Source organism: Maylandia zebra, linkage group LG23 (assembly GCF_041146795.1).
Source record: "Maylandia zebra isolate NMK-2024a linkage group LG23, Mzebra_GT3a, whole genome shotgun sequence".
In the NCBI taxonomy this organism is placed as follows: Eukaryota; Metazoa; Chordata; class Actinopteri; order Cichliformes; family Cichlidae; genus Maylandia; species Maylandia zebra.
The window spans coordinates 8,022,871-8,048,495 of NC_135188.1; the positions used below are offsets into that span (position 1 = coordinate 8,022,871).

A 25,625-nucleotide genomic window follows, 5' to 3' on the forward strand; every position below is an offset into this window, starting at 1 on the left:
TCACTTTCTACCCACAGAAAGGGTTCAGACACGAGTACACCCTTAATGCACTGTTCTGTAAATTCAATTGAACTAGAACTTTACACATTTTAAATGAACCATTTTACACTGTGCTATTTGGTTGTGGGATTAGTTAGGTATTTGAGATGCTTATCTGTAGGATTTCTGACACCTGTGCAGGTGAATGGAATTGCCTTGTTATTCCTTAAACATTAAAAAATTATATCTGACAGCTTTTGTCTTCCCTCAAACAGTGTCCTGGGTACTCCATAATCTATAAACCCTACTGTGTGCAGCTTATTTGAGAACATTTCAGCTGTGAAAGCTGTCAAAACTGACATCTGCAAATTGTCCAAGATGAGCAGCAGGCTGTGCTGGAAAGATGAGCAGCAGTTTGACCATCTTTATGTATTTTTCAAGAGAGCACCACAGCTATAGTCTTCTCCATAGAAACCAAAAAGTTGCAGACATGTTTAAAGGCAGATGCTACAGGTTAATAATAAACAAAAAACCGAACGCTATCAAGACAACCGTTTTATTATACATGATGAGCCTTATCTTTAACTATCAAATGTATCAGCTATCTAAATATCTTCTAATTTGCCTTTTGAAATTTGTACACTGGATGAAGCCAGTTTAAAGTTTGCATATCAGTGTGAAATGTTTTTACAGATCTGATTTTGAGTAGCTCATTTTTTTTACTTGAGAAAATTTTGTCAACAGATAAGATAAGATTTTCAACATGCTTCTAGGAATAGAATGCACCATGAATCACATACTCAAAGTTTTTTGAATGAAGGATGCGGTAAAAACCTTCCACATACAGATGGGAGTAAAACTTAGATCTTTCCCTGAAAAAAAAGAAAGAAATGGCGTTAAAAGGTATCCAATGTAAAATTGCAAAAACAAAAATTGTTTTTAGTTTACAAGATTACCTACAATCATTTAATTCTTCTGTAATGCAAATTTTCTGGAATGTTTTATTTAAATATGCAAATACAATCACCTTAAACATGCACCAGTTACAATACATTTCAAAGCACAAGGCCGCAAAATAAAGACTTCATTCTGTTATTTATAGAATGAAGAATATTATTTATCCACTAGACTGAGCAAAGACATGCTATGTACACCAAACAGCTTGAAATCTACACTCATTGACCACTTCTTTAATTAAACCTGTGCAACTAATAGTTAACACACAGAGCTAATCAGGGACATTGTATAAGCTGACTCCTTTTAGACACGTAGACATGATCAAGATGACCTGAAGTTTAAAAAAAGCATCTGAAAGGAAGAAAGATGATTTAAGTGAACGTGGCAAACTGCTGCTCTACGGGGATTTTACCCCCCAAAACGATCTCTAGGGTTTATAGAGCAATGGCCCAAAAAGGAGAAAATATCCAGTAAGCGAAATGCCTTGTTGATCAGAGGAGAATGGCCAGACTGTTTTGAGCTAAAAGGAAAAGAACATAACTCCCTTTACAACCAGGGTATGCAGAGGAGCATCTCTGAACACAGTGCTCCTTGAAACACTACAGCAGTAGTGGCACCACGTGCAGGAAATTTAGGCTACATCACCAAAGTTGGACAATGGATGATTGAAAAAACATTCCCTGGACTGATGAGTCTGGATTTCTGCAACAACAAACAGCATCAAAAATAGATTTCTCCTGCCTTGCAACAACAGTTCGGGGCGGTGTTGGTATAATGGTGTGTGGGATATCTCAAAAACTTTGGGTTCTTTAGTACAAACTCAGTCAGCATTGTTTAAAAACTACAGTACAATCTGAGTACTGTTGTTGTCCATCCCTTTATGACCACAGTGTGCCCACCTTCTGATGGCTGCTCCCATTAGGAATGCACCATGTCACGAACCTCAAATCATCTCAAGGTGGTTTCTTAAATAGCCTCTAAAGTCACCACATCTCAGTCCAATAGAGCAACTGTGTGATGCGGTCATGCTGGTAAGGACCAAAATCTCTGATGAAAGTTTCCCGCACTTTTGTTGAATCTGTGAGAATTAAGACAAAAAGAGATCCTCCTTAGTACGAGTAAAGTGTACCTAATGAAGTGACCGGTGAGTGTACACAACTTGGTAGTGAGTTAAGCGTATGAGAGACTATAGTCTGCTACAGTTACAAAGCTGCCAAATAAAGACAACGCTTACAGAATGTATTTATGTCACATTATTGACACATTTCTTCGGTCATCTCATTTTCTCTACGTTTAATTTGAATGATTCGTTTAGGCGAGAGTTAATAAATCAAAGATTAAACTTTTATACCACATCCTCTCATAACAGCAAAATACACTGTTCTTATAAGAGAGATTAGCATTCTTAAAAAAATGAGTCACTTTGAAAATAAACACAAAAAAAATCTCCATCCGCTTGGTTTCATGAGAGTGACTCACGTCGTGCCAGCCGGGCGACATTCCTGAAGAAGAGGGAGAAGAATCCAAGAGCTGTTGACAGTCATCGTGCTGTGGCGTAAAATGCTCAGCAGGACTAGTTTGACGAGCCTGACTGTTTTTTACTCAATCGCACTCCTCCTCTGAAACCATCTCGGGTGCGCATGGGACGCAGATTTGTCTCGATCAGAGGTGAAGCACGCAGGAACCTGGAACAGTGAATACACTATTTAAAGTTTCTTTCTTCCTTTTTTATTTTAAATTAATTTCTTTGTTTTTTTCCAACGGACACAGGATGAGAAGCTGAATAAGAGAACGATCTCTATTCGTACAGGAGGTTTTTTTTGGTCGTTTCTGTGGATATTAAAACGCGCAATGGAACAGGTATGTCCCATGACGCTCGTAACATTATGATGATTGGATAATATGCTATTGATATATTTAAAGTTGTGTTAGCAGACATAAATCCTGGCAATACTGTAAACTGACATTTGAAGAAAAAAAAGATCAAAGCTTACAACAACATTAAGTAAAGTGAGACAGAGTTTTAGCTCTGTACGCTGTAACGTTGTTACTACAATGATGACATAGTTTATCTTACCGGATTAAGACCAGAACTAAACTCCTCTTAATAATAAGTGATTTGGGATTTTGTTCTTACTCCAAATATGTTAGGGAAATAAAATTTACCTTATTTAGGTCCTGTATTGAGACTATTGTACTGTGTGATACTTTCATCAGGAGGAACAGATTGACTTTCAGGCCATAAGGGCCAAGTTTCAACAAGAAGAATTCATACTGAAGAAACCCAAGATAAAACCTGTTCTCCCAGAGAAGTCAAAGGTAGTCTCTCCTCCCCAGAGCCCCAGTCATTACCTCCCTTCAGGTGCACGCCCCTCCCTGCTGACCACCATTAATGAGAACTTGGAAAGAAAGGCACTATTTGCCCCAAGAGTGGTCTTCAAAGATGATCCGAAAGAGAGCAAAAAACCTCTCATCGACGATAAAGACAAAAGTGAAGGGAAACGGAAAGGTGGTAAGCACAAAACACTCAAAGGGAGCAGGGAGAATCTTCTTAAAGATTCCGTGGATCAAAAGAAAGTTAATAAGAAAGACAAGACGCTTCCTTCGGTTGTCCCTGTAACTCAGAAAGAGAGTACTGCAGAGCTGGTGCCAGCCGCACCCCCACCTAAAGTCACAACAGAGAAAAAGAAGCCTTTCAGTCTTTTCAAAAAGTCAAAACGAGATTCAGTGTTGATCTCAGCTGATCCAATTCTGGACACCCCAAGCTCAGATATTGCTGGACTAGCTCCACTCCTCCCAGTGCCTTCTGAATCTGGTGGGGAAACAATACCTAATTCAACATCAGAGCCCCATCTACCAGACAACCCCACCTTACCAGATCACAGTGCTGATGTAGAAATGTCCCCAACCTCTACTACTCTTGAATCTTTTGCCTTCAACCTACCTCCTCCTCTCATACCTGAGAGCCCACCACCTGAAATCCCAATCTTGACCAGTGAAATCCCACCTGAAATAGAAAATCCCACTTTTCCTGTTTCTAGCCAAGATGAAGCTATTACCAGTCCACCCAGTGTCTCTCCACCTCTTCCACCCAGCTGTGTCATCTCTGGTTCTCCTTCCCTGGTTTCTTCTCCATCTCCATCACCCGCCGAGCCTGAGATTACATCTGAGATTGGGAAAGATGATATTTCTATAACTGCTGTGGAGAAACTTCCTTCTCTAGCCACAAACCCTCCATCTGTTCCACCATCTCCCAAACCAGAGCGTCCAGTCTCAGCACTCTCTGCCCTGGAGAGGGCAGAGGATATGAGTCCTGGAAAAAGAACACCACCAGGTGACCAGAGGATTTTCAATGCTCTACAGAATGCACGCAAGAAGACCAACAGGTAAAGAACACAAACAGCAGGAACACACACAGTTTCATTCCAGCAGTTACGAAGAAACATCTCTGTTTACAGCTCAGTCACTAACAAGATGTAATTTCTCACCTGCTCTTAGCCCCTTGATATGTGACATCCACTCCTATTCTGTTACCCCTCCACCTGAGGAATCTTCCCAGTGTCAGAGCCCCACTGAAAGTCTCCCAGAACTCCCACCCATTGATTATGAAGATCGAACAGGCAATGCCGTCCCATCGAAACCAGCACAAGTCAATGGCATTGACCACCGTAAGTCCAATTAACATAACCACAGTAGAGCTCCCCTCCCCCCTCCTCTCTTCCCCACCTCTTACTTTTCCGTGGATTTACTTCACCTCAAAAGAAGTTGAGAAGAATTTATCTCATCATCATCAGGTATGTGCTGTAGGCCTGCAAAACATAATTTAATAGCTTAGAGTTTTAGCTGCAGAAAATACCTGGCCACAAGGTCGCCTCAGGTGGTGACATTCTTCTTTTGTGCCAGAAACAACTTAGCAGAAGGCAGGGCAGAGCTGCAGAGGTATGTTTGCTATGTCAGAGATGCAGTGACAAACAGTTCAACGTCTGTTAAGCACAGTGCAGAAAGAGCAGGAAGTCTGCTGCTCTGTTTCATTTGCATTGCATTTTTGAAATTGTGCATACAGGTTTTTATGTCAAGCTCGTTTAATATGATGAAGTCTACTGTTACAAATTACAGATGAGTACCTTTGACATGGTTTCTAATCTTTTATTCTGCAACAGCAAACAGTTTTGTACAGCTTCAAAAGGCAGCTAGCGGGCAAGTTTCTAGAGATGTGTTTTGTATTTTAATTAAAGTAGCAAAATTGAATTATACTGCACATTTCTTATAAATGCATTAGCTCTGCTCTACAGAGTTATACAAGAACAACTTCCACAGTGGGTTTGACTGGTTTTGTTTCCTTACATATGCAATTCTTATTCTTTTTCTTGCCCTATCTCTATTTCTGTGTTGGAAAATTCACTTTCAGATGTAGTTTTGATGTTGAATGGTTCTTTTTGACTTAAATGAGATTAAAGTTCAAAATCTTTTAGCAATCATATCTAGTCATAACCTTCTAAACTGTTATATGTTCATATGTAATGTCATTCCTTCCAGGACAGCCCTCTCCATTGTTGCAAGAAATCACTGAGGGACCTGACCCTGTCCCTGAGGCGATTCCCCCGCCTCCACCCAAGATGACTATTTCAGATAATGGGCTTCTGAATTCTTCTGTAGAGGAACCTGCCATACCTAACTCTGCCAACTTGAGTGAATTCATTCCTCCACCTGTCATGGGAGTTAATGGTGTGGTCACCAGTGCTAGACTCACAATTTAGAGAAAAGCTAAACTTCAGTGGCCTGTTCTTGTAATGCGTCATAATCCTTTATGCTTCTTCTGCAGATATCCCTGCTCCACTTGAGTTTTCAGAGACCTACACCCCTGATGTCCCAGAGGTTGACAATGTGGCTTCAGGCATTCCTATTCCCGAGCTGCAGGGATCAGAGTTGGAGTATGAGATGTACCCAGGTGCAGATGTTCCAGACGGTTATGACCCGCCAAAGGCTCACAGTAATGTTCCGCAAACCGAGATCCACACAGAGACACCATATGGAGACATATCCCAAAATAATCCACTACCAGAATCATCTCATGCTCTCGGTCAGGACTTACAACAGGCGTCAGAGTAAGACATGCAAATTTAATCTATTTTATTTCTCATTAAAATGGTTCTTAATCCCTGACAAGTTAGTATTCATTAGTGTTTGTTCAACTTTTTGTCCCACGCAGGCCCCAACCAGAAGACGATGTTTATCAGAACACGGAAAATGCGTACGAGTATATCGCCACACCTGATGGTGACAAGAAAAAAGTCAAGACTAAAGTCAAGAAACGCAAAGAGCCAAAGAGTAAGAAACTATTTATACTAGAAAAATAGGAATTGTGCTCAAATTAATACAGTAATATTAGAAACTGCCTGGAAGGGTTGCATCTTTGGTATTGTACATAACTGTGTCCTTCTTTTTAAACCACAGATCCATATGTTGAGTCAATGCCAGTAACGGTAAGCTGCAGTGTAAAATCAAGACTTTATTTTTCTTCATTCAAAAAGATAAGCTTTCTTTATGCAATTTTAATTCAAAGTTAATTAATCCACATTCTTTATTCTTACTTATAGGTTCAAGAGAAAACCAAGACGTTGAGGTTTGGCAAGTAAGGCCTAATTTTTTTTATCCAGAGATTTTTTAATTTCTCTTATCCCCGGGGAATTAGCGATGAGAGTGTGATTTGCTTTTGTTTCACTCATATTCTCCTCTGCTATTAACCAGTAGTCCTTTTCTAACTGGATGATCCTCTTCATTCTGCCTTCCTCAGGAGTGAAAAGAAAGCAGCTGCAGAGGGGCCTGATGAGAAGGAGCTGAAAAAGAAAGAAAAGCAGCGGCTAGAAAAGGAGAAGAAGGAGCTAAAGGAGAAACAAGAACGGGAAAAGAAAGAACAGAAAGAGAGGGAAAAGAGGGAGAACGAGATGAAGAAGAAATTCAAGGTAAGTGAACACGGAAGGTTAAGAAACATCGGGGGAGGGTGGGGTATATGTTCGGGCATACAAACCTGTCTGGATTCATTCCTGGCAGTGGAAGAGTTGAAGTGAGCAACATGTGCAAGCTCAAACAGAATACGAGCAAACATTTGTTTTGTCTGTGATATTTCTGACAGAACACCTATGGGCCATTCTTTATTTCTGCATGTTCTTCTACAATATTACTGTTCTGAACATGTTCTGATTAATGTTTGTGTTGTAGCAGAAACTGTTGTAATAATTAACATAGGGATGAACCCAAAAAAGATGCAACAACTCTATAAATGCGGTTTTGTGTCTACTTTAGCTCTGTTTTTTTTTTTTTTTAACACAACAGGCAGCTGGCTTTACCAGAAACACAAAAAATGGAGTAAATGCCAGCAGCCCAGTTAATATCATTAAGTGTAAAACCCAAGGATTACAAGATTAATGTCACATTTGTCACACGCTGTAAGTACTGTACATGTAAGAAGCACGTCAACATTTATTATGTCATCATGTGCTGCTTCTTTGCTCTATTCCTCTATTGATAAAACACAGACAGTTTTAATAATCATATCAATTCAAAGCCTGGTGCCTCTCCTGCTGATGCTTTGACAGTCTTACAGCTTAGCTGTGGTAAATATCATACATCTGGCAACTAAATGGTTTGATATGTCAAACCTTTTTTTGTGATTAGTGCGAAATGGTTACCTTGCTGAGATTGTGTTCCTATGCAATTCTCAGTGGAACTACTTTGATTTTAAATCTTACCCATATCCCCCCTGGACTTATGTCCCTTTTGAAACAGTGCTTTTTCCTAATAAAGACAGTATTGTTGTACAGTATAAAATCTTTTAATCTACCTTTTGCAGATAGGTCCAAGTCCTATCTGCAAAGGCAGTCTACCTCTAATTGTACTTGTATCATCAGTAATCATGATTGCTCGTTGACAATCATGACATCATCATCCTTTCATAACGAGACTGTGCACTGTGGAGAAATTGTGATGGGGTTGTTGCCTTTGCAGAAGACATAAAAATATCCTCCGATCAATGAGAGAGAAAGAGAAAGAGAGAAGTTAGAAGAAAACAACAACAACAATAACAACAATCCCCAAATCAGATGATGGAATTCAAGTAAATCATCACTCCATTTCTCATTTCTCCAATTCTTGATCAGATTATATTGGGCATCCACAGGGCAGTTAGATGGCAGTCTTGTCACTCAAATACCTTCAGATCAGCAAATGCAAGCCTGTTGGCTTTGAGAAAGATGCCTTTGTAAAAAATAATACACATTTCTTACTTATCAGGAACAAAATCACGTATCGAGAGTAAGTACTGTGAACATAACAGCAGGTTAAAGATAAACTGCTCCTCCCACTCTGACACTTAAGAAGTCTACTATAGGTCTGTAAATTCTGACTGTTAAAATGAAGAGTAACAGCATGCATCAGGCAAATGGGAGTCATCTCAGTGTTTCTGCACAACAACAAACTATTTGTCAGGAGACTGCTCTTTAATAGAATAAATTACACGATTAGCCCACCATCCAGCTAGTGAACACATGTATTTGTTTTGTGGTATAAAGCCTCTTGTAGTGTTGTTTTCAAAAGTGCTACATGAATATTGTTTATTGAGGTTATTTGAGTGCAAGTGGAGGAATATTCAGTGTTAACATGTAACTGTGTTTGTTAGATCACAGGACAGGAGGATGCCCTTTACCAGGCAAGAGTAGTTGTAACTGCAAAGGGACGAAAGACTGATCTCCCCGTCAAAGCAGGAGACACGATCAGCATTATTCGAACAGCAAACTGCCCCAAAGGAAAGTGGCTGGCCAGAGACAGCACCAACAGCTGTGAGTTAAAAAAATAAACAATCAAGATTAAAAGGATAAAAGGATGCAAGAACCTGTTTTTGAAACATAAGTGCTATAATCTGAAATGACATCTGAAATGACTGAATAACGACCATGTGAATGTGTTTTTAGATGGGTATGTCGCCGTTGACCATGTGGAACTGGACATCAAGGAGATGTTAGAGCTGGGAAGGAAAACTCATCCCGGGTCAAACAATAACTTTATCGAACCAGACGGTGCCCGCATGATTTCACAGTAAGAGTTTCATACAATAACAAGCTATCATGTGTAACCTTCTACTACTGTTATTACCTTTAAGTTAAAAAGTTATTTACAGATGATTTTTATTTCCCCCAGTGACTCAAACCATTATCAATTACCAGGAGAAAGCTGTAAGTGTTTCCCGTTTCTACCCAAGATAACAAAATACAGTGAAATTATTCAGCAGCAGTTTAATATTTTTGATGTTGACATGCTCAGTCACAGACGACAGTGAGGAGTGGAGCGGTGATGATGATGAACCTCCCTCTGGTTCTCCAAGTACACAGGCTGTACTGTGAGTAAATGCTCAATTATGCTCTACTTTTGGTGTTTACTGCTTGTTTCTATTGAGGACAAGAGTTAAGGTGATCAATCTGCTATTAACAGTTTTTTTGGCACTCTTTTTTCCTGCAGAGGTCATACCCGGACATTCTCCATGCCAGATGTGGGTAAGACATAACAACTTAGGCAGCACCATTCCCCAGTCAGCTCTTGTGAAAAAACAAGTTTGGGAAGATCTTTAATTGTTTACTGGAAACATACATTAAACAAAGCATAATGAATCACTTACTGAATTACTCACTTAAAAGTCACCTTTCAGTACAATACAAAAATAAATGGGACACTTGTGTTTGTCATGTTGATTTCCTCAATTTGTTATCTTGATGTGGGTTAACAGATACAGTAAACAAAGATACTACAGACTTGATATTTTGCAGCAGCTGTTTCAGAGAAACACAGGAAGGCTTATGTGAGGTTGCAACACAACTGCGAGTGTGTGAGCGCCCTCAGTATAAAAAACACTCAATCTGAGTCCATAAACAAGTCCTTGAGGACTTACTGATGTTCTGGATGTTGTATCAAGTTTCTATCCAATTATAATTTCTTCACAACTACCGAAATTACAAAACTGCACCCTTCTAAACGTCTTTAATGAACAATGGACTTTTCATTACGGCATTCTTTAAACGTTAATTCCCTGCAATGTGACTCATTAGACAAGCAGGTGCTTAAACAGGAAGCTGCTAGTAAAATATGTAATGGCTAATCTTAGGTCTGGTAACTTAGGAATTATTTCCTTGGTGTAACTGTTGTATGTTTACTTGTATACAGTTATTTATCTGTCGCTTGTGTGATTTCGTCTTTAGGAAACAAAGACCTTAGCGTGAACCACCAGCACAGTCACAGTGACATGGGTCATGATAGCTCCCACAACCAGTGAGTTCACCTGTTTCACTCTTACAGAAACACATACAGACACGCGCAGACTCATATAATTCTTTTTATTTCTCCTTATAGAGCACTTCAGAGGTTGTCCACATTTTTCCATTCACAAAAAAATGTAGAGCCAGCTGCAAGGTAGGCATGGTGGAGAAAAATGTAACAATGTTGTCCATCCACGAGCGTGCATGTACACACACATCCAGAGCTTCTTTTCAATTTTTGTTTTTTCTTCTTTTTAACAGCACCGATGAACCAGTAATGAGTAAGTAATGCCCTAAAAATCACATTTAAAAAGTCACTAATGTACTACTTTTTCAAACCTAATGCTGATGCACTTTCAGGCAATACACTTATGCTGGAAGAAGCATTTAAAAAAAAACATTCATAAAGTATTATCATAAAGTTTTTATAAACTGATTTCTAAATTGCAATATCAATACATCTTCAGGTTACACTGCAGGTTCTGTGAATGCGGCACAAGAAGCAAATCACACGTAAGTACAGAAAGAATAACGCACATAGAAAAATGTCAAACATGCTGTCCGACCTGTAGACGGAGAGGGTTCCTTCCTTTTTGCCTGGAACAGCTTGATAAGCATGAAAAGAGTAAATGTCTTCCTTTTTTTTAATCTCTGAGAGAAAGAAAGCTTTTAACTCCACCTTAACGCCACCAGGAAGTTAAGCCAGGTTGACTCCTGACAGAACAATGAGTTGTTAATTCTCAAGTAGGTCCCTCCTCTGTGCTTAGTGCAACAGACAGCATTTACATAACAAGAGCACTTAAAGAGAAGAGCACAGAAGAGTATATTGCATATACTCAATATACCCAATATTTCCATGGGTAATATAAAGCTTTTACTACTTTTTACATTTGGTGTGACCTTGACCTTGACCAGAAATTCACCAAAATAAAATCATCTCGAGCTGATTGAAATAGAACCAATTACATACTCCCTCCCTTCGAGGGAAGAATGAGTTACTGGGTTAAGAATATAAGGTGATAGATGAAAGACTGAGTTTTTTTCATGTTTTTTTTCTACAGGCCTGAGGCTGTGTCAGCAGGAGATACAGATTTTGTTCCTGATACACTCATTTTACCTCCTCCTGTCATGTATGCCGATGGAGTGGAGTGAAGGTAAAGTGGCCTTCATACAACAAGGCAAGGATGAATCACTCTTCACTGTCCATCACTGTGCACATGCCATGATGACATGATGTTTTTCTGTCTTAACAGCTGAACAGAAACTCCCCCAGGTGGAACTGCATTTGTCTGCAGCATTACCTGCTGGACTATGATCTTATTTATCCAATGACTGCATTCGTGAAGTAGAATTACATTTAACAACAATGAGAATTATATCATCTGGGCAAACGGAAATCTTTCTTCTGTTCTTTCAAATGCTGCAATGTGGAACCAGCATGGGACAGTTGATCTGCTTGCTTTAAGTGATCACGGTGAACTGCGTTGCACAGACACACACAGTATTTGTGGACAATGTGATCCTGGAAACTCTCGTAGGGACAATGAACTGCTTTCTGTGCAAAAACCAGAATGGAAAATATATTTAAAGTGGAGGAAATAAGGGAAAGAACAACGGAATGGAAACAGCGGTTTTTCTTATCAGATGGAAGTGTGTGTAGCTAAGAAATACTGGAAAAAGCTTCATTTGTTTTAAGATGCATCCATTAGAAACAATTAACCAGCTGTAAGCAGCAAGTAATGTGAGCTAATACCAGTAATATTCCTGGTTTATGTTTATCTACAGTACTCCAGCATTTAAAAACATTGTTTGTATTTTTTGCACATAAGCTTTTGCTAATTTGTAATTTGTACACTCATTATTGTTTTCAGTGTCAACTGTGGTATTTGGAAGGGACTATGTGACTACTCATGCTACAATACATATGACCTTTGAGTTTGACTTCTTTTTCATTGGACCCAAATAACCAGCATGCTGTGTAATATAATAGGTATAAAATATAGCATTTGCTCTGTATTGATCATAGCTGCAACTTCTAGAGGGATATCCATCAACTGAATTTTCTTTACTTTTTATAGAGCTTTTACCTGCCTCTGACACTAACAGTTCCCTATAAACAGATGAATAAGTATTATAGATAAACAACATAATGTGATGATTACTTGAGGTCATTTGCAACCGGCATTTGTAGTGGGTGTGAGTTTGTGTGACTCTATGAAAGCACGTTAAGACGGAATTTTTTTTACGTTTATTTTTTTTCCAATAAATATTCATTAAAGTGCAAATCAATACAGCAATATCATGCAACGCATAACATGAGAAATCCAAACCTCAATCAGACAGAAAGACATATAGAGACAGTATCAACACGCACGCATACAGGCAATCACAACAACCAGCGTGCACCCACATACCTAACACACACACGCACACACACACACACACGGTGGTATTTAGGGTTACACTGATCATAAGAACCCCACTACAGAAAATACTCACTTTGGTACAACATGTGAAATTTGTATTTAATTAGGCCCTTTAGCATTTCTTCTGGCACTAAACACAAATTAGCTTACATGACTATCATGCCACTGGTATTTGCATACAGTTGTGATGGTAGACTACACCTGACAGTAAACACTGGTTATGTCAGAGGAGTTTTTAAATCTCACCCATGACTTCTGCTGGATAGTGCACTTCAATCATACATATTTTTGCAAGTGTTTTTTAGGAGCATCAGTACCCGGAATTAAAGCATAAAGGCCCATATATTATATATTGATGTGACTGAAGATGCTTACAATAGAGAAGTAATTTAAGACACAGCAATAGTGTAAAATAGATGGCTGACAAAGGCTGTGGACTAGTGTTTACAAAGGTGTATATGCAGCAGCATATTGGAGCAGGGAACACAATTTCTCCTTGACAAAGAACAATGAGCAGTGTATGAGCTTACAGACAGAACAAATACACAGAACATGTAAATAAAGGGTTTCAGGGTAGCAGAAAGTGGCTTTCACTGGTTCAACCAGACCTCGGTCTACTACCAAGTAGAACCAGGTGAGAAAAGCGACCCGATATTGATCTGGGAAAGCGTGGTGTTTGAATCCAATGTGAAACGAAAAGGCAGCACTTTTTAGACAAATGTGCATTTGTCTGTGCTCATCTCACAGGGTTGACGTGTTGGAGAAGAAGTTCCACAACTTTATTTTGAAAGATTTCTGCAGATTTAATATTTTTCTGTCGTTTCAGTTATTTCGTTTTTTTACTGCACATATTTATATCAGTGTATATTTCTAAGTGCTGTATTTACACTTTTGTAAATCTCTGTGACACCACTCTGCAGAACAGTAACTGCCTCAGTGCCACTGACTTCTACGTCTTACTGCAAACAGTAGAAAGGCAACGGTCCAGTATCCCCACATCAAAACAGCAGGTTTAAAACCAGAAGAACATAGTGAGAGAAAGAGAGAAAAGGATTTATATTAGCAGCACCAGCATTCAATTTACATTCAGTCATAAATGATTTTGATATAATGTTATGCCTGACTATAGCAATACACAACATCACTATGGAAATCTGACAGGACATTACAGAACGGTGGCGTGCATCAATAGCAACCAGCAACAACAGTTACAGTAAAGTTTGCAGTGCAGTAAACAGTAAGTGTGCAAACTGTCGGCCACAGCAAATGAGTTTTACAGTGCAGACTGGACAGCAATGACTAATTGAAACAGATAACAGCTCAGACAGCTGCACCACGCCGAACCGTCATGGTTTGTCTCTCGCCACTCACTTTTCTGATTCTGTCACCTCTCTGACATCCCAGACATCACAATTATACTCAAGAGCCTTTAAACACACCAGTGTTAAGTACCATACTTATCTGAGCTCACAAACACACACTTGTATGGAAAACTTCCACAACACACTCCATACCAATTAATGCGTTGCATTGTTTAAGGCAACTGTAGAAAAGTTCATGTGGCTTATACACTTGTGCAACAGATACACACCGTCTCACATCTATTTTTTGCCCTCCTCAGTGTCATTCTGTTTTGAAATTTAATGGCTTACTTAAGTATTTTAACAAGTTAGAAAAAAAAAACTGGCCACACCAGCCAATAAAAATAGTTTTAAGATCTCACATTAAGCATCTGTCTCAATTTCTAAGGGGTATCTGCCTAATTTAAAAGCTTAATAATATAATAATAAAACAAAATGTTAGTTTTTACCTAAAAACAGCTATAATGCCTGTCTTTATTCAGCTTACTACATATGTGACTGAACTGAACACCCCTATGATAACTAAGCAAGTGTCTAAGTGTCTTCATTAGGGACTTGCATGTAAAGGGATCTGTTGGGTGTGTTGCATATAAAAGACTGCTTTAAATAGCAGGGTGATTGAATGCTTTGAAATATATCTGGATATCCCCCCGAAAAAAACCCAAACTCTTGTAAGATGGTCTGCATCTGTCTTCAACACCAATGCAACACATACTCGGCGTCATGCAGAGCATCATTCTACTATCCCGCTGTCTCAAAGAGCTTCGCTACTCATCTACAATCAATTCAAAATCAAGTAAAACTATGTTGAAGTAGTAATTAAATTAAAAAACTATAATGCCTAAAAAAACCTCTTAAAAATAAATATGGGTCTGACCGCTAAAATATAAATCTTAAAGATGTATAAAGTAATTTATTTGGTATTTCTCTGTCAAACTTTTCAGCTACATAATGATTGTAATATAAATATAATACAAGGATAACAAAATCTTCCTCATAAACAACATAAATAAAAAAAAATAGAATTTTACATTTTGCGATACTCTCTCTGACACGATTTAATGTCGAGTTTAACAACTTTGCCTCAGTGAAGATTTAAGACCAGATGCAAAACTGACCTTTGATCGGTGGTACAGTGGGTGAAGGAAATTCAGCAACTGATAATCAGCCGAAGATGTTTGTGGGAGAAGTGACAGTGAGCTTGAGCTTTGCTGAACTCTGACCACTCGCTTCTCACTTTACAGGCCTCCACTAGTTCATAGATTCCCCTCAGCTGCAGCCTGATGTGTAAGACATCAAGACTTTGACCCAATGACTGTCAAAACAAGAAATAATAACCCCCACTATTTTACCCCCTCATTCTCTCTCTCTTCATCCGAGGCGAATGCCACACCTGCCTTGCCATTTACATTTCCAATCGCTTCCCCCAATCCAGTAAAACAGAACAGATGGAGAAGAGACAGAAAGAAGAAGTCACTCCAAACATCTACACTCCCTACATCCTCGATCTGTGATTAGCTTAAAAACCCCACTGACATCCAGGTTACAGTGACCTAAGCAAGTCAGCAGGGCTCAGCGTGCTAGCGTAGTGATCAGACTGGCACACATTTCAAAGAAGTCCATGGTGTGTGATCCCTGACGTGGGGTGAGCAGATGGGAGCTACCAGACAGGGATCCCGGGAGAGAGGAGCTGAGCTGGGGCAGATCAATCGCTGGGGTTGCCGAGTCAATGCTCAGTCTGGGCCTGTGGAGACCGGCTGTGGAACCTGACCTCTGAGGAGTGGATGAGCCCGATTTAAAGCCCACTGCCTCGATGATGTCATCTAGAAGCACAGCAACAGCAAATATTAGTAGTCATTCATAAAGTAACTACTACGTTAACTTTTGTTTTATTAAACTTTGTGAGAAATATCTGTGAGACAGTACACAAATCAGTCCAGCTATTTCGAACCAGTGCTAAATGCTAAAAGAGGTCATTTAAAACAAAAGACACAAAGCTAATGGTACATTTTGTCTTAAAAACGATGTCAATGCATTTTTTAATAAGTAGTGGTCCTCTCTTCCTGAAGTGCAATTCTGTGCTAAAGCAAGTACAAGATGACTCATTCACCTGATTTGCATAACCATAAAAATATATATCTGTCATCTAAATAATAATGTCATCTATTGGATGTATGAAGTTTCTTATAGCCTTTTAAAATATTTTAGGCTTCAAATGACGTGATATTAAATCTGTTAAATTTTTTTAAATATAGTTACGTATCCTCAGAAGAAGATTTAATCTCATTATTGACAAAAAGAGTTAATATTATATGCACAATCCAAGACCAGAAATCTCTGCAGTGGATGATTTAAATGGTCTAAATGTAAATAATAGATCACAGACACCTATCTACTGAGCATCAAAGGCACCGGTGAGGTGAGGTGTCTACGCAGAAAGGATACTAAAAGACATCTTGCAAGTAATACATTAGTACCAACACACTTCAAAACGGTTTCTTTCCTCAGGCTGTAGGATTGCTGAACCCACTCTCAACGCTGTAACATGAAAAAGGAGCTTTTTCATAAAACAACTTTTTTCTTTTTTTTATGTTTTGTGACTACAGCTGCAATTTTCTTAGACAACCTTGTGAAGTGCAGTTCACGCCTTTATTCATTTCAGCTCAACTTTAGAATGACAAAATTAAGGACAAACATCAGCAGCTTTACACCTGCACAAAGGCCACGCATGTTTTATGATTTGGAAAATGTGTATTTTATTTTGGTTTTAAATTAGTCATGTATTGATTGTGACTAGATTGTGAAACCTGCTTAATGTGTTACTAACCATCAATGCTCTTGAAGTCAAGGAGGTAGGATCTGTTGTCCACTTGATAGAGCTGCAGGCTCATTTTCACCAAGTTGCCTGTCACTGGATTCTTCCTTCGAACTCGCAAATGGTATGGGTTCACCACCTGACACACACACACACACACACACACACAAAAGAGTCAATAAATATATAAATAAATATTTTAAAAACAGCCAAAACAGAGACTCTGTTTGTGTGGGGTTCTTTGCAGTGATGTGCTTTATGTATGTATAAGCACCTTCCAGTCAAAGTTTAGCTGCTTCATAGCTCTGTACACCTCAGCCATGATATCATAGGGTCTGCTCTGACTCCTGATACCCAGGTGCCACTTAGCCTTCTTCACTGCCAGTGGTTTAGGCCGAGTGGTGTTGAGAGCATCCAGAGGACAACGCGACTTTGGGCTGTCAGCCAAGAGCGGAGGCATCCTCTCTGGGTGAGGTTTAACTCCAGGGGGCAACGGCATTCCCTCCTCTATAAAGGAGCCCTGTGGAGGACTGGACGCCAAATAGAATTCACTGGCCTGGGTCATGATGCGCCTGTTATCTATGATGAGGTGATAGGCTACGGATAACTGATCCTGCGTAAACAGAAGGATGACGAAAAATAAAGTGAAGACCAATAAGATAATTCACTCCCAACAGACCATTATACTACTGAAACCTACAAACGTTGTTTACAGCTTTCATGATTTCATCAAACATAGAAAACATGTACTAGAACAAAGTCAATGAGCACCTGTGGGTCTCCACTGTACAGGCTGGTCACAACCTCAGATTCAGTGCATTCAAACTTTTCGCACACTTCCCTGACAGCCTCTTCATCCAGAACAGTCGCATCATATGATGGATCCTCTGGGAAAAGGTAGCCTGGTAGGTCCTGCTTAAACCATTCATGTTCCCTATCAAAAAACATTGATCAACTCAAACGCTTCATCCCAAACTCAATACTGACATTATCAGACACGCAAGGTATGACTTTTAGCTTGCTTCAAGCTGGATTATCAAACAGAGGAGTCTGTAATAAAATAATCCTGTGCCACATTACAGAGCTAACAGTTATAAAAGAGTGGACAGGGAACTAAATATTTGACATATTGAGGAAAGAAAATAAAGCTATAACTTGAGTTATAAAGCTATGGCATTTTCTTTTGTGGCAACATTAGTTAAAGAACTCTTTTTTTTTTTTAAAGAAAAAAAATGATATATGAAGAGAAACATACAGTATAATATTAATAAAAAAGTGTTAACAATATAGCTAAAGGAGGCCTCTGGATTCAAGACAGTGGGGTCAGTACCTGATGTCTTTGATGGTGGCTCTCTTCAAAGGATCCACCTGCAGCATGAGCATCAGCAACGAGGCCACAGAGCGGGTCAGATACTCTGGGATGTAAAAGACACCTCCTCTGATCTTCTTAAACAGTGTGGGGACATGCTCATCATCAAAGGGCAGGGTGCCACACAGCAGGGCATACAGAATCACACCACAGCTCCAGATGTCAACTTCTGGGCCTGCATAGAGTCTAACAGAGAGATGAAAGGAAGTGACAGTTAAAAAAAAAAAAAAAAAAAAAAAAGCCAGATGCTTAACCACCAGAAACGCTTTTTTTCCACAGTGATTTATAGGTTAATGGTTAAACGGTTTGTTTATGACTTATCCCATGAGGCAGTTAAAAAAATAGTTGGTTGTATGATCACACACAAAAAATAGACGTACAAACCTTCCTGAGATGACCTCTGGAGCTGCATAATTGGGTGAGCCACAGCTAGTTCGTAGGAATTCTCCATCTGACATCATGTTTGACAGTCCTGTCGGACAATCCCAGTTAAATGGCAAGAGAACATTAATATCTCTCCGTCTTTATTCTTACAGTAACAAGCATAACAACAACAAAGCATCTTAGTATGGAGATGAGCGACCAGCTGCCACCAGAACAGCTTCAGCTTTAGAACTCTTTTAAGGTGTTCAAGTACCCTCAAAAGATATTTCATCATTTGGTGGAGATGGGGGGTGGAGAGCAGTGAACCTATATCATTCTATCAATTTTCTTAATTTCTAATAATGGACAGATATATTTTCTTCTTTCCATTCAACTTAGGGTTTCAAGGGAGTGAAACCTATCACTGTCTATCTGTCATGTCTGTGACAGAGTGCCAGTCCAGCACAGAGCTGGCACAACGAGAAAGACTAGTCATACTCACCCCTATTGCCAATTTAGAATCACAAATTAACCGACAATCATGTCTCTGGAGGCAAAACTTCACACAGAAAGACCCAAAACAGCACAGTATATGACTATGTTTTCCATCCTCATGAATCCAGTCAGTGACCACTAATGGCCTATAAACAGGGTACTGTAATCCTTAAAGCGACAACTCTAGGAGTCAGGATAGAAATGTTTCATCCCAGGATGAAGTAATAAGGCATTGATTTCTAGTGACCCTTTCCTCTAAAAGAACAGAAGGGCTAGTCAAACCCTGCCAGCAAAAAGATCCCAACAACACAACAGATCTCCAGCACCCCTCCTCGCACGGGTCAAGGGTTCAGGTTTTTCCCCTAATCTGTCACCTGTCTGCAGGTTAAATTTGAACATAGCCCAACAGGGAGTTACACACTGCGGACACTACTGAGACCTTTATCCTTCTTTACTCTCCAAGACACTAAGCTCTAAACACACAGCTCGTTTAATTGGATGAGCCTCTCTCTGCCTACCAGGGTCTCTGCCAAACATTAAACGTCAGACCCTTTGTGTTGTGCTGACCTTCCCTTTATCTTTTATCCCTGGTCCCTTAACACTCCCTTGCTCTGCTTGCCAGTATTTTTTGCTCTCAGCCAAAACACTTCTCCTGCTGTACTCCACTGCCACACCCCCCCTTGATTCCTTCCCTATCAGATGACACTGGGCCTCAAGGCTTCCTGCCAGACTTGATATAAAACCTTGCCGTTGCTAAGGGATGTCTCTCCACCCCACACGCCCTGCTGCGCATAAGGGCCCTTGTGTGTTTTTGAAATATTTCTCTCTTTCATGGTCATATTACATCAGGATTTTTAACTTAAATTGCAAAAATTAAGGCCTTAACTGATAAGAGGCATTCTCAAGTGAAATTTTCCTTATCATTTAATAAAGCTAAAAGGTGCACAATTAGATTTCACATTTTTCTTCAAGTTAACAAAGTTACTGCATGTGTTGAATCATAAACAGCTGTCACTTGGCTTTATTTAAACTATGTAATTTTACTCTGTCACCCTAAACAAACCTCAGTATTTTATCTGTCCTCTTATCATGAATTTACAAAAGATTCTATTGTCAAGCTTGTTTTTATGTCTCCCCCTCTAGCTATAACTGTTTTCTTACCAAAGTCTGCTATCTTGGCATTCTTATTGGCATCCAATAGGACATTCTCAGGTTTGAGGTCTCTGTGAACCACCATGTGCCGGTGACAGTAGTCTACAGCTGAGATAATCTGCTGGAAAAGGCGGCGTGCTTCAGTGTCCTCCACCTGAAAGACACAAAATGAATGGACTTGACTGATCTGAGTGATGATGTTCCCTCTGATCTACAAGTATGCAACTGGGTCAGTTGCAACAGGACCCAACTTTAAAAACATTTCTAGCAGATTTTGTTGAGCCAGTGCAAAAAAAAAAAAGCACTAACATTTAGAGTTATTATGGAAAACATTCATTTACTGATTTATTAGAAATGGAAAACATTTCAGACTGTGTTTTCTATGCATGTAATTAATTTAAGATCAATAATAATTAGCCCATTTATCTCTTTTAATTGCCCTTAATGACCTGAGGGAATAGCTAGCTTTGTGGATGCTAAATGTAAAAAGCTAGTGATTTTAAATAGTCTGGTTTTCTAAACTGTAGAACGCTGCCTACGGACTAGTGGATAATGGGCTTTAACACAAAAGGTAGTGACAACAGAGTTCATGAAAAGAGAAAGAAGCACAAAAAAGATCAAAAGATTAAAAAAAACAGCAATAAAAGCAAAGACAGTGGACAGTTTCATTGCTTTTAACACTAGTTTCACTTCACTATAATGAGTGACTTTGGCTCGCTCTCCTTGGCAGAAGCAGGACTAAAGGACCAACAATAGCACAAACATGTACAAGAGTAGAAGTAGTGCACATTCTGGATGTTTCTGACCCTGGCGACATAACCAGGTAAGACATGCAACGTTCTGCAAAGCTGTGTGTAGGTGCTGTGTAGGACTAATGCATAACCATGCAGTCCATTAAGAGTCACGCTACTTCAATTTCAAAAGGTGAAGTTCATAAACATCAATAGAAAACTATGAATGGCTTTACTAGACTTTACTAGGGCAGCTTTTCGTGACTCGCAGTTCAAAATAAACCATATTTATGTCATACTAGGCCTGTGGAACCTATCAGTTAATATGATGTCTGAAACAAGCCATTTTAGCCATCTTTACCCTCATTTTAAACCAACTTTCTTCTGATTGGTTGCCCCTCAATCAATCAGAAGAAAGTTGCCCCTCGGGCAGCACGGTGGCACGGTGGTTAGCACTGTTGCCGCACAGCAAGAAGGTCCTGAGTTCAATTCCAACACCAGGCCGGGGTCTTTCTGTGTGGAGTTTGCATGTTCTCCCCGTGTTTGCGTGGGTTCCCTCCGGGTACTCCGGCTTCCTCCCACCGTCCAAAGACATGCAGCTTGTGGGGATAGGTTAATTGGAAAATCCAAATTGTCACTAGGTGTGAATGTGCGAATGAATGTGAGTGCGAATGGTTGTCTGTCCCTGTGTGTTAGCCCTGCGACAGACTGGCGACCTGTCCAGGGTGTACCCTGCCTCTCGCCCTGTGACAGCTGGGATAGGCTCCCGTGACCCTGGAAAGGATAAGCGGAAGCGAATGGATGGATGGATGGATGGATGGATGGTTGCCCCTCGTAAACAGAAAATCTAAGAAATGTTTTTTATGCTCACAGGTAGAGCTTTGTGCTCTAGAGACATCTGCTTTCATTGACACCCACAGAGCTAAGGGCAGAAAAAACTGCCTGAAATTAAATGTTTAGATGAATCTAAAGCATGAAACTTTGGCTCAAAGGAATTACTTTCACATAAATTGACTTCATCTAAGTTTTTTAAAGTTTGCCCATGTTTAACATGAGCATCCACTATTACAGTGTAATACGATGTAATGTATACATGACAAAACAAGGAGAGACGTTGTAAGTTGCACTTGAAAACAGTGCACATGTTTAGGAACATAGTTTAAATGTACATTATAAGTTAATTAAAATATAGATACCTACTCAAAATGACAGTAGTAAGAAGATATATTTAAAGCTAAAGCAAGACCATACAGTTTATAATATATATATAATGTGAAGGATGTGGATTTAAATAATGTGAAAAAATACAGTCAACACAAAGTTAAGTATAAATACACTCAGCTATTTTTAACAGCAAGTCTACTTGGATTACTGCACAACCCCAGGAAACAAACCATCATCAGATTTTTGCTTGATATGTTTACCAAATATATGCAACAATTGCTTTTAAACTGTCAGAACTGTTTAACCAGTCAGGCTTCTGTTTAGTCAGCTAACCATGCCACTGGATAATAAAAGAATTTCTGATGATTCATTGACCACTGTACTCAGCCAGGCTGAAATCTACCAGCAAGATAATAGAAGAATGTCATCTTACCCGTCCATTCTTGCAGATGTAATCAAACAGCTCACCTCCCGACACATACTCCATAACCATGAAAAAATCTGTCGGGGTGCTTATGACCTGGTACCTGACAACAACAACAACAACAAAAACAACAACAAAAAAAAAATGTATTACAATGAACTTTTAATACATTTATTAGTTGATTTCACCTTCTATCGTCTATTTTCACCTTTTATTCTCAAAAATTTGGAGAGGTTTCTTCTCATGATCATTTTTGTAACTTGTGCAACAGGACACAGGAGTCATTGTTGCTATTAAAAAATCACCAGTCAGTCATATTTGTCATTCATGACATTTCTGATTAATTTACTGGAAATAAGAACAAATGTGCTTTTCTTTCAAAACAAAGACACAGATGGGTGAACCGGAATGTCTAAACCTATATCGTCTACATAAACAATACACAGCATTAGTACACAGAAACAAAGGCACAGCAAGGCTGTGATATTGGGTTGCTTTCATAAAGGTCAGGTATGTTAAATTGCAGGCACAATTTCATGAATGGTTGCCGGTGGTAGAATATAAACTTTATCACAATCTATTTCAATACTGTCAAGCTGGGTGAAGCCTAACACCACAGGGACTATGGGAGGAGAAACATTAAGACAAATAACTTTTTTCTTCTAACAGTTGAGAGTGTGGCAGCTTTTATAGTCATGGTCAGTATGTTAAACTGCTTCCACGTCTGTACAAGAAGTGTACACAGTGTGCATGTGTTTATTACTGTATACGTCTCTGACACTGACTTCCACAGCACTCCAGCTTATGACCTGACAACTCGCATATCTGCCATTGCTTAGAGTTTTACAGTGGACTAACCATAACCCTAGACTAAAAATATCACAAACAATGTTGAGAGGGACGGACAGACATGGACTAACAAGGGGAAAGAGGCCAGGGAGATAGAAGGAAAGAGAAAGAAGGACAACAAAGTCACAGAAAAATCCATGAGGAGAGAGGGATTTAGACATGCTCCTTCATTACAACAATATCCAGCATATTAACTGGAGATTTGTCCTAGCCAGAGCACATTTCTTTATCTAGCTCCAAGCTTGTGTGCATGCACTGGTATGTTTGTGTGTTTTACCTCCTGTGACCCTTGTGGGTATGCTCAGTAGAGTACAGCTCTAGGAAACACATGTAAACAAGCAAAGCATGCCACAACACACAGCAAAGAACCCACGTTACAACAAGCAATAATAAAAGAGAGCCCAGTTATCTCTCTGCAAAGCTTGTCAGTCTTCACTGAGTCTGAGTCTTAAATCTGACAGACGGATGTGTCGTCTTTCTGTACTTACAGCTTGATGATGTGTGGGTGTCTGAACAGCTTAAGATTCTGGATCTCTCGTTTGATCTTCCCCACAACATCGAGACTACGGATCTTCTGTCTGTTCAGGATCTTCACAGCCACTTTATGGCCTGTCAACTGATGCTCGCCAACTAAAAACAACAGAATACAGACATGAAAGAGACAGACCACAGAGGCTAAAAAAATTAATAAAAAATAAATAAATCACATAACCTACTACATAAGCAGCTTGGTGTGGATTAAAAGGGTTACACTTTGATTTGGAGTCCTGTTGCGTAGGAAGCTTGCACAAAGTAGTGAATGAACTGCGTTTGTTATATTGAGCTTTTGCTCTCTTTTGTAACCCCTATTTTCTTTCCATGCGTTTGTTTATAGTGTTGGAGCTATCTGCCTGCTGGAGGCTCTGAAACCAAGCTGTTATTGCAGCTGCCAAACACTGCACACGAAACTCAGAGTCAGATACGAACTGGGGCATGAACTGCTCCACAAGTAACACACAAGCAGTAACCTGAAACGAGCAAGCATTACATACACACACACACAGTCATTTTTTATTCTTTCACACATGACTTTACACAGATTTTCTCCTAGTGGTTTGGGAGTGTGAGCAAAATCATTTTCCTTGATGATGATGTTCAGAAATAGCCATGGTAGCAAATGTTTTTAGCAGCACACGCAAGAAACAGGCGGGGTGAGCATAGAGTTAAAGCTCACAAGGTCATGCTGAGTGTCAGAGAACTAGCGAAGGCTACCCTAATAATAATCTGTTATACGCATCCTATTGAAGCTTTAAGATTGTTTAGGGTTTGCTCGACTTGACAAGCTACCACCGGCTAGCAGAGAATAACACATCGGACTAGCTTGCAAAATTAATGTCAGTTCAACGTTAGGTTCCCACGGTGGGTCAAACGGTAAGCTTCAATCGTCCTTTGTCGCCAGACAGGGCAAAGGACAGCCACCACCGCACAGTCCTTATTACTTAACGATATACCATAATAATGCGAGTGTGACTGTGCATCTCTATGCATCCAGGTTTTATCACCTGCCATAGCTGATAACAGCAGCTACTGAAGGGGGCTTCGGTGAAAGAATTTGACTTTGAAGCGGTCAGATTCTCAGACTACAGTACGTTTAAAATCCAGTCTGTTGCCGTGGTTAAACCGCTCAACTACGCCAACTGCTTCACTGACCACCAGCAAGTTGAACACGAAGCGTTAAAGGGGTGGTAGGGGAGTGGGGGCACAGCGACTACTTGGCATTAACTACTCCAACTGAAGGCACAAACGTACACATGAAGCCTGGCATGACACAGAAACAGGACTTAACTCTTCACTTTGCCGAATGTCCCCACTCCGAGCGTGTCGCCGAGGATGTAATGGCCGATCTTTACCCTGCCTTCGTGTTTCTGTTGTTGCCTCTCTGCCATCTTCTCCGTTACCGACGGCTTGGCTCGCTCGGTGAGGTGGGAGAACTGCCTGCCTGGCCTGTGCAGCGCACGGGGGGCGGGGAAGAGGGGGGGGCGGGGCACTTCAGAGTGAAGAACCACCAACGGCGGAAAACGCGCGCACGCACGCGAATTATCCCTCCAAGAACCAGGCGCGCTCTCCCACCTACCCTGCACGGAGCAACCAACAGGGTGTTATGTTGAGTTTAGTAGCCCAGTCAAATACTAACCCTCACGGTCTAAATATATAGATGTGTGTATATATATATACAGTGGGGCAAAAAAGTATTTAGTC

General features: G+C 39.9%; 2 protein-coding genes across 5 annotated transcripts; one reads left to right on the forward strand and one right to left on the reverse strand.

Annotated features, from left to right (window-relative positions):
• The first annotated feature begins 2,517 nt into the window (after positions 1 to 2,517).
• On the forward strand, positions 2,518 to 12,523 carry LOC101487668 (uncharacterized). Of its 3 annotated transcripts, XM_076880799.1 has the most exons (21): positions 2,518 to 2,604; positions 2,707 to 2,796; positions 3,154 to 4,322; positions 4,435 to 4,604; positions 5,473 to 5,661; positions 5,759 to 6,041; positions 6,146 to 6,264; positions 6,391 to 6,419; positions 6,534 to 6,568; positions 6,731 to 6,899; positions 8,612 to 8,771; positions 8,904 to 9,027; positions 9,130 to 9,164; positions 9,253 to 9,328; positions 9,448 to 9,482; positions 10,182 to 10,251; positions 10,333 to 10,392; positions 10,500 to 10,519; positions 10,706 to 10,751; positions 11,300 to 11,392; positions 11,492 to 12,523. In XM_076880799.1, the coding sequence occupies exons 2-20, from the start codon at positions 2,788 to 2,790 to the stop codon at positions 11,388 to 11,390; spliced, it is 2,889 nt and encodes a 962-aa protein (XP_076736914.1). In that variant the 5' UTR covers positions 2,518 to 2,604; positions 2,707 to 2,787; the 3' UTR covers positions 11,391 to 11,392; positions 11,492 to 12,523. The 3 variants fall into 3 exon arrangements, with proteins under 3 accessions (XP_076736914.1, XP_004557257.2, XP_012776200.2); XM_004557200.4 differs by having other exon boundaries at positions 2,547 to 2,796; positions 11,300 to 11,416; XM_012920746.3 differs by having other exon boundaries at positions 2,547 to 2,796.
• Positions 12,468 to 25,388, reverse strand: prkaa2 (protein kinase, AMP-activated, alpha 2 catalytic subunit). Of its 2 annotated transcripts, XM_004557201.6 has the most exons (10): positions 25,213 to 25,388; positions 23,876 to 24,017; positions 22,548 to 22,641; positions 20,229 to 20,373; positions 18,594 to 18,681; positions 18,171 to 18,395; positions 17,612 to 17,774; positions 17,115 to 17,453; positions 16,853 to 16,979; positions 12,468 to 15,848 (listed from the first exon to the last, which is right to left on the reverse strand). In XM_004557201.6, the coding sequence occupies exons 1-10, from the start codon at positions 25,310 to 25,312 to the stop codon at positions 15,598 to 15,600; spliced, it is 1,674 nt and encodes a 557-aa protein (XP_004557258.1). In that variant the 5' UTR covers positions 25,313 to 25,388; the 3' UTR covers positions 12,468 to 15,597. The 2 variants fall into 2 exon arrangements, with proteins under 2 accessions (XP_004557258.1, XP_076736915.1); XM_076880800.1 differs by lacking the exons at positions 23,876 to 24,017; positions 25,213 to 25,388 and adding an exon at positions 23,665 to 23,852.
• Between the last annotated feature and the right edge of the window lie 237 nt (positions 25,389 to 25,625).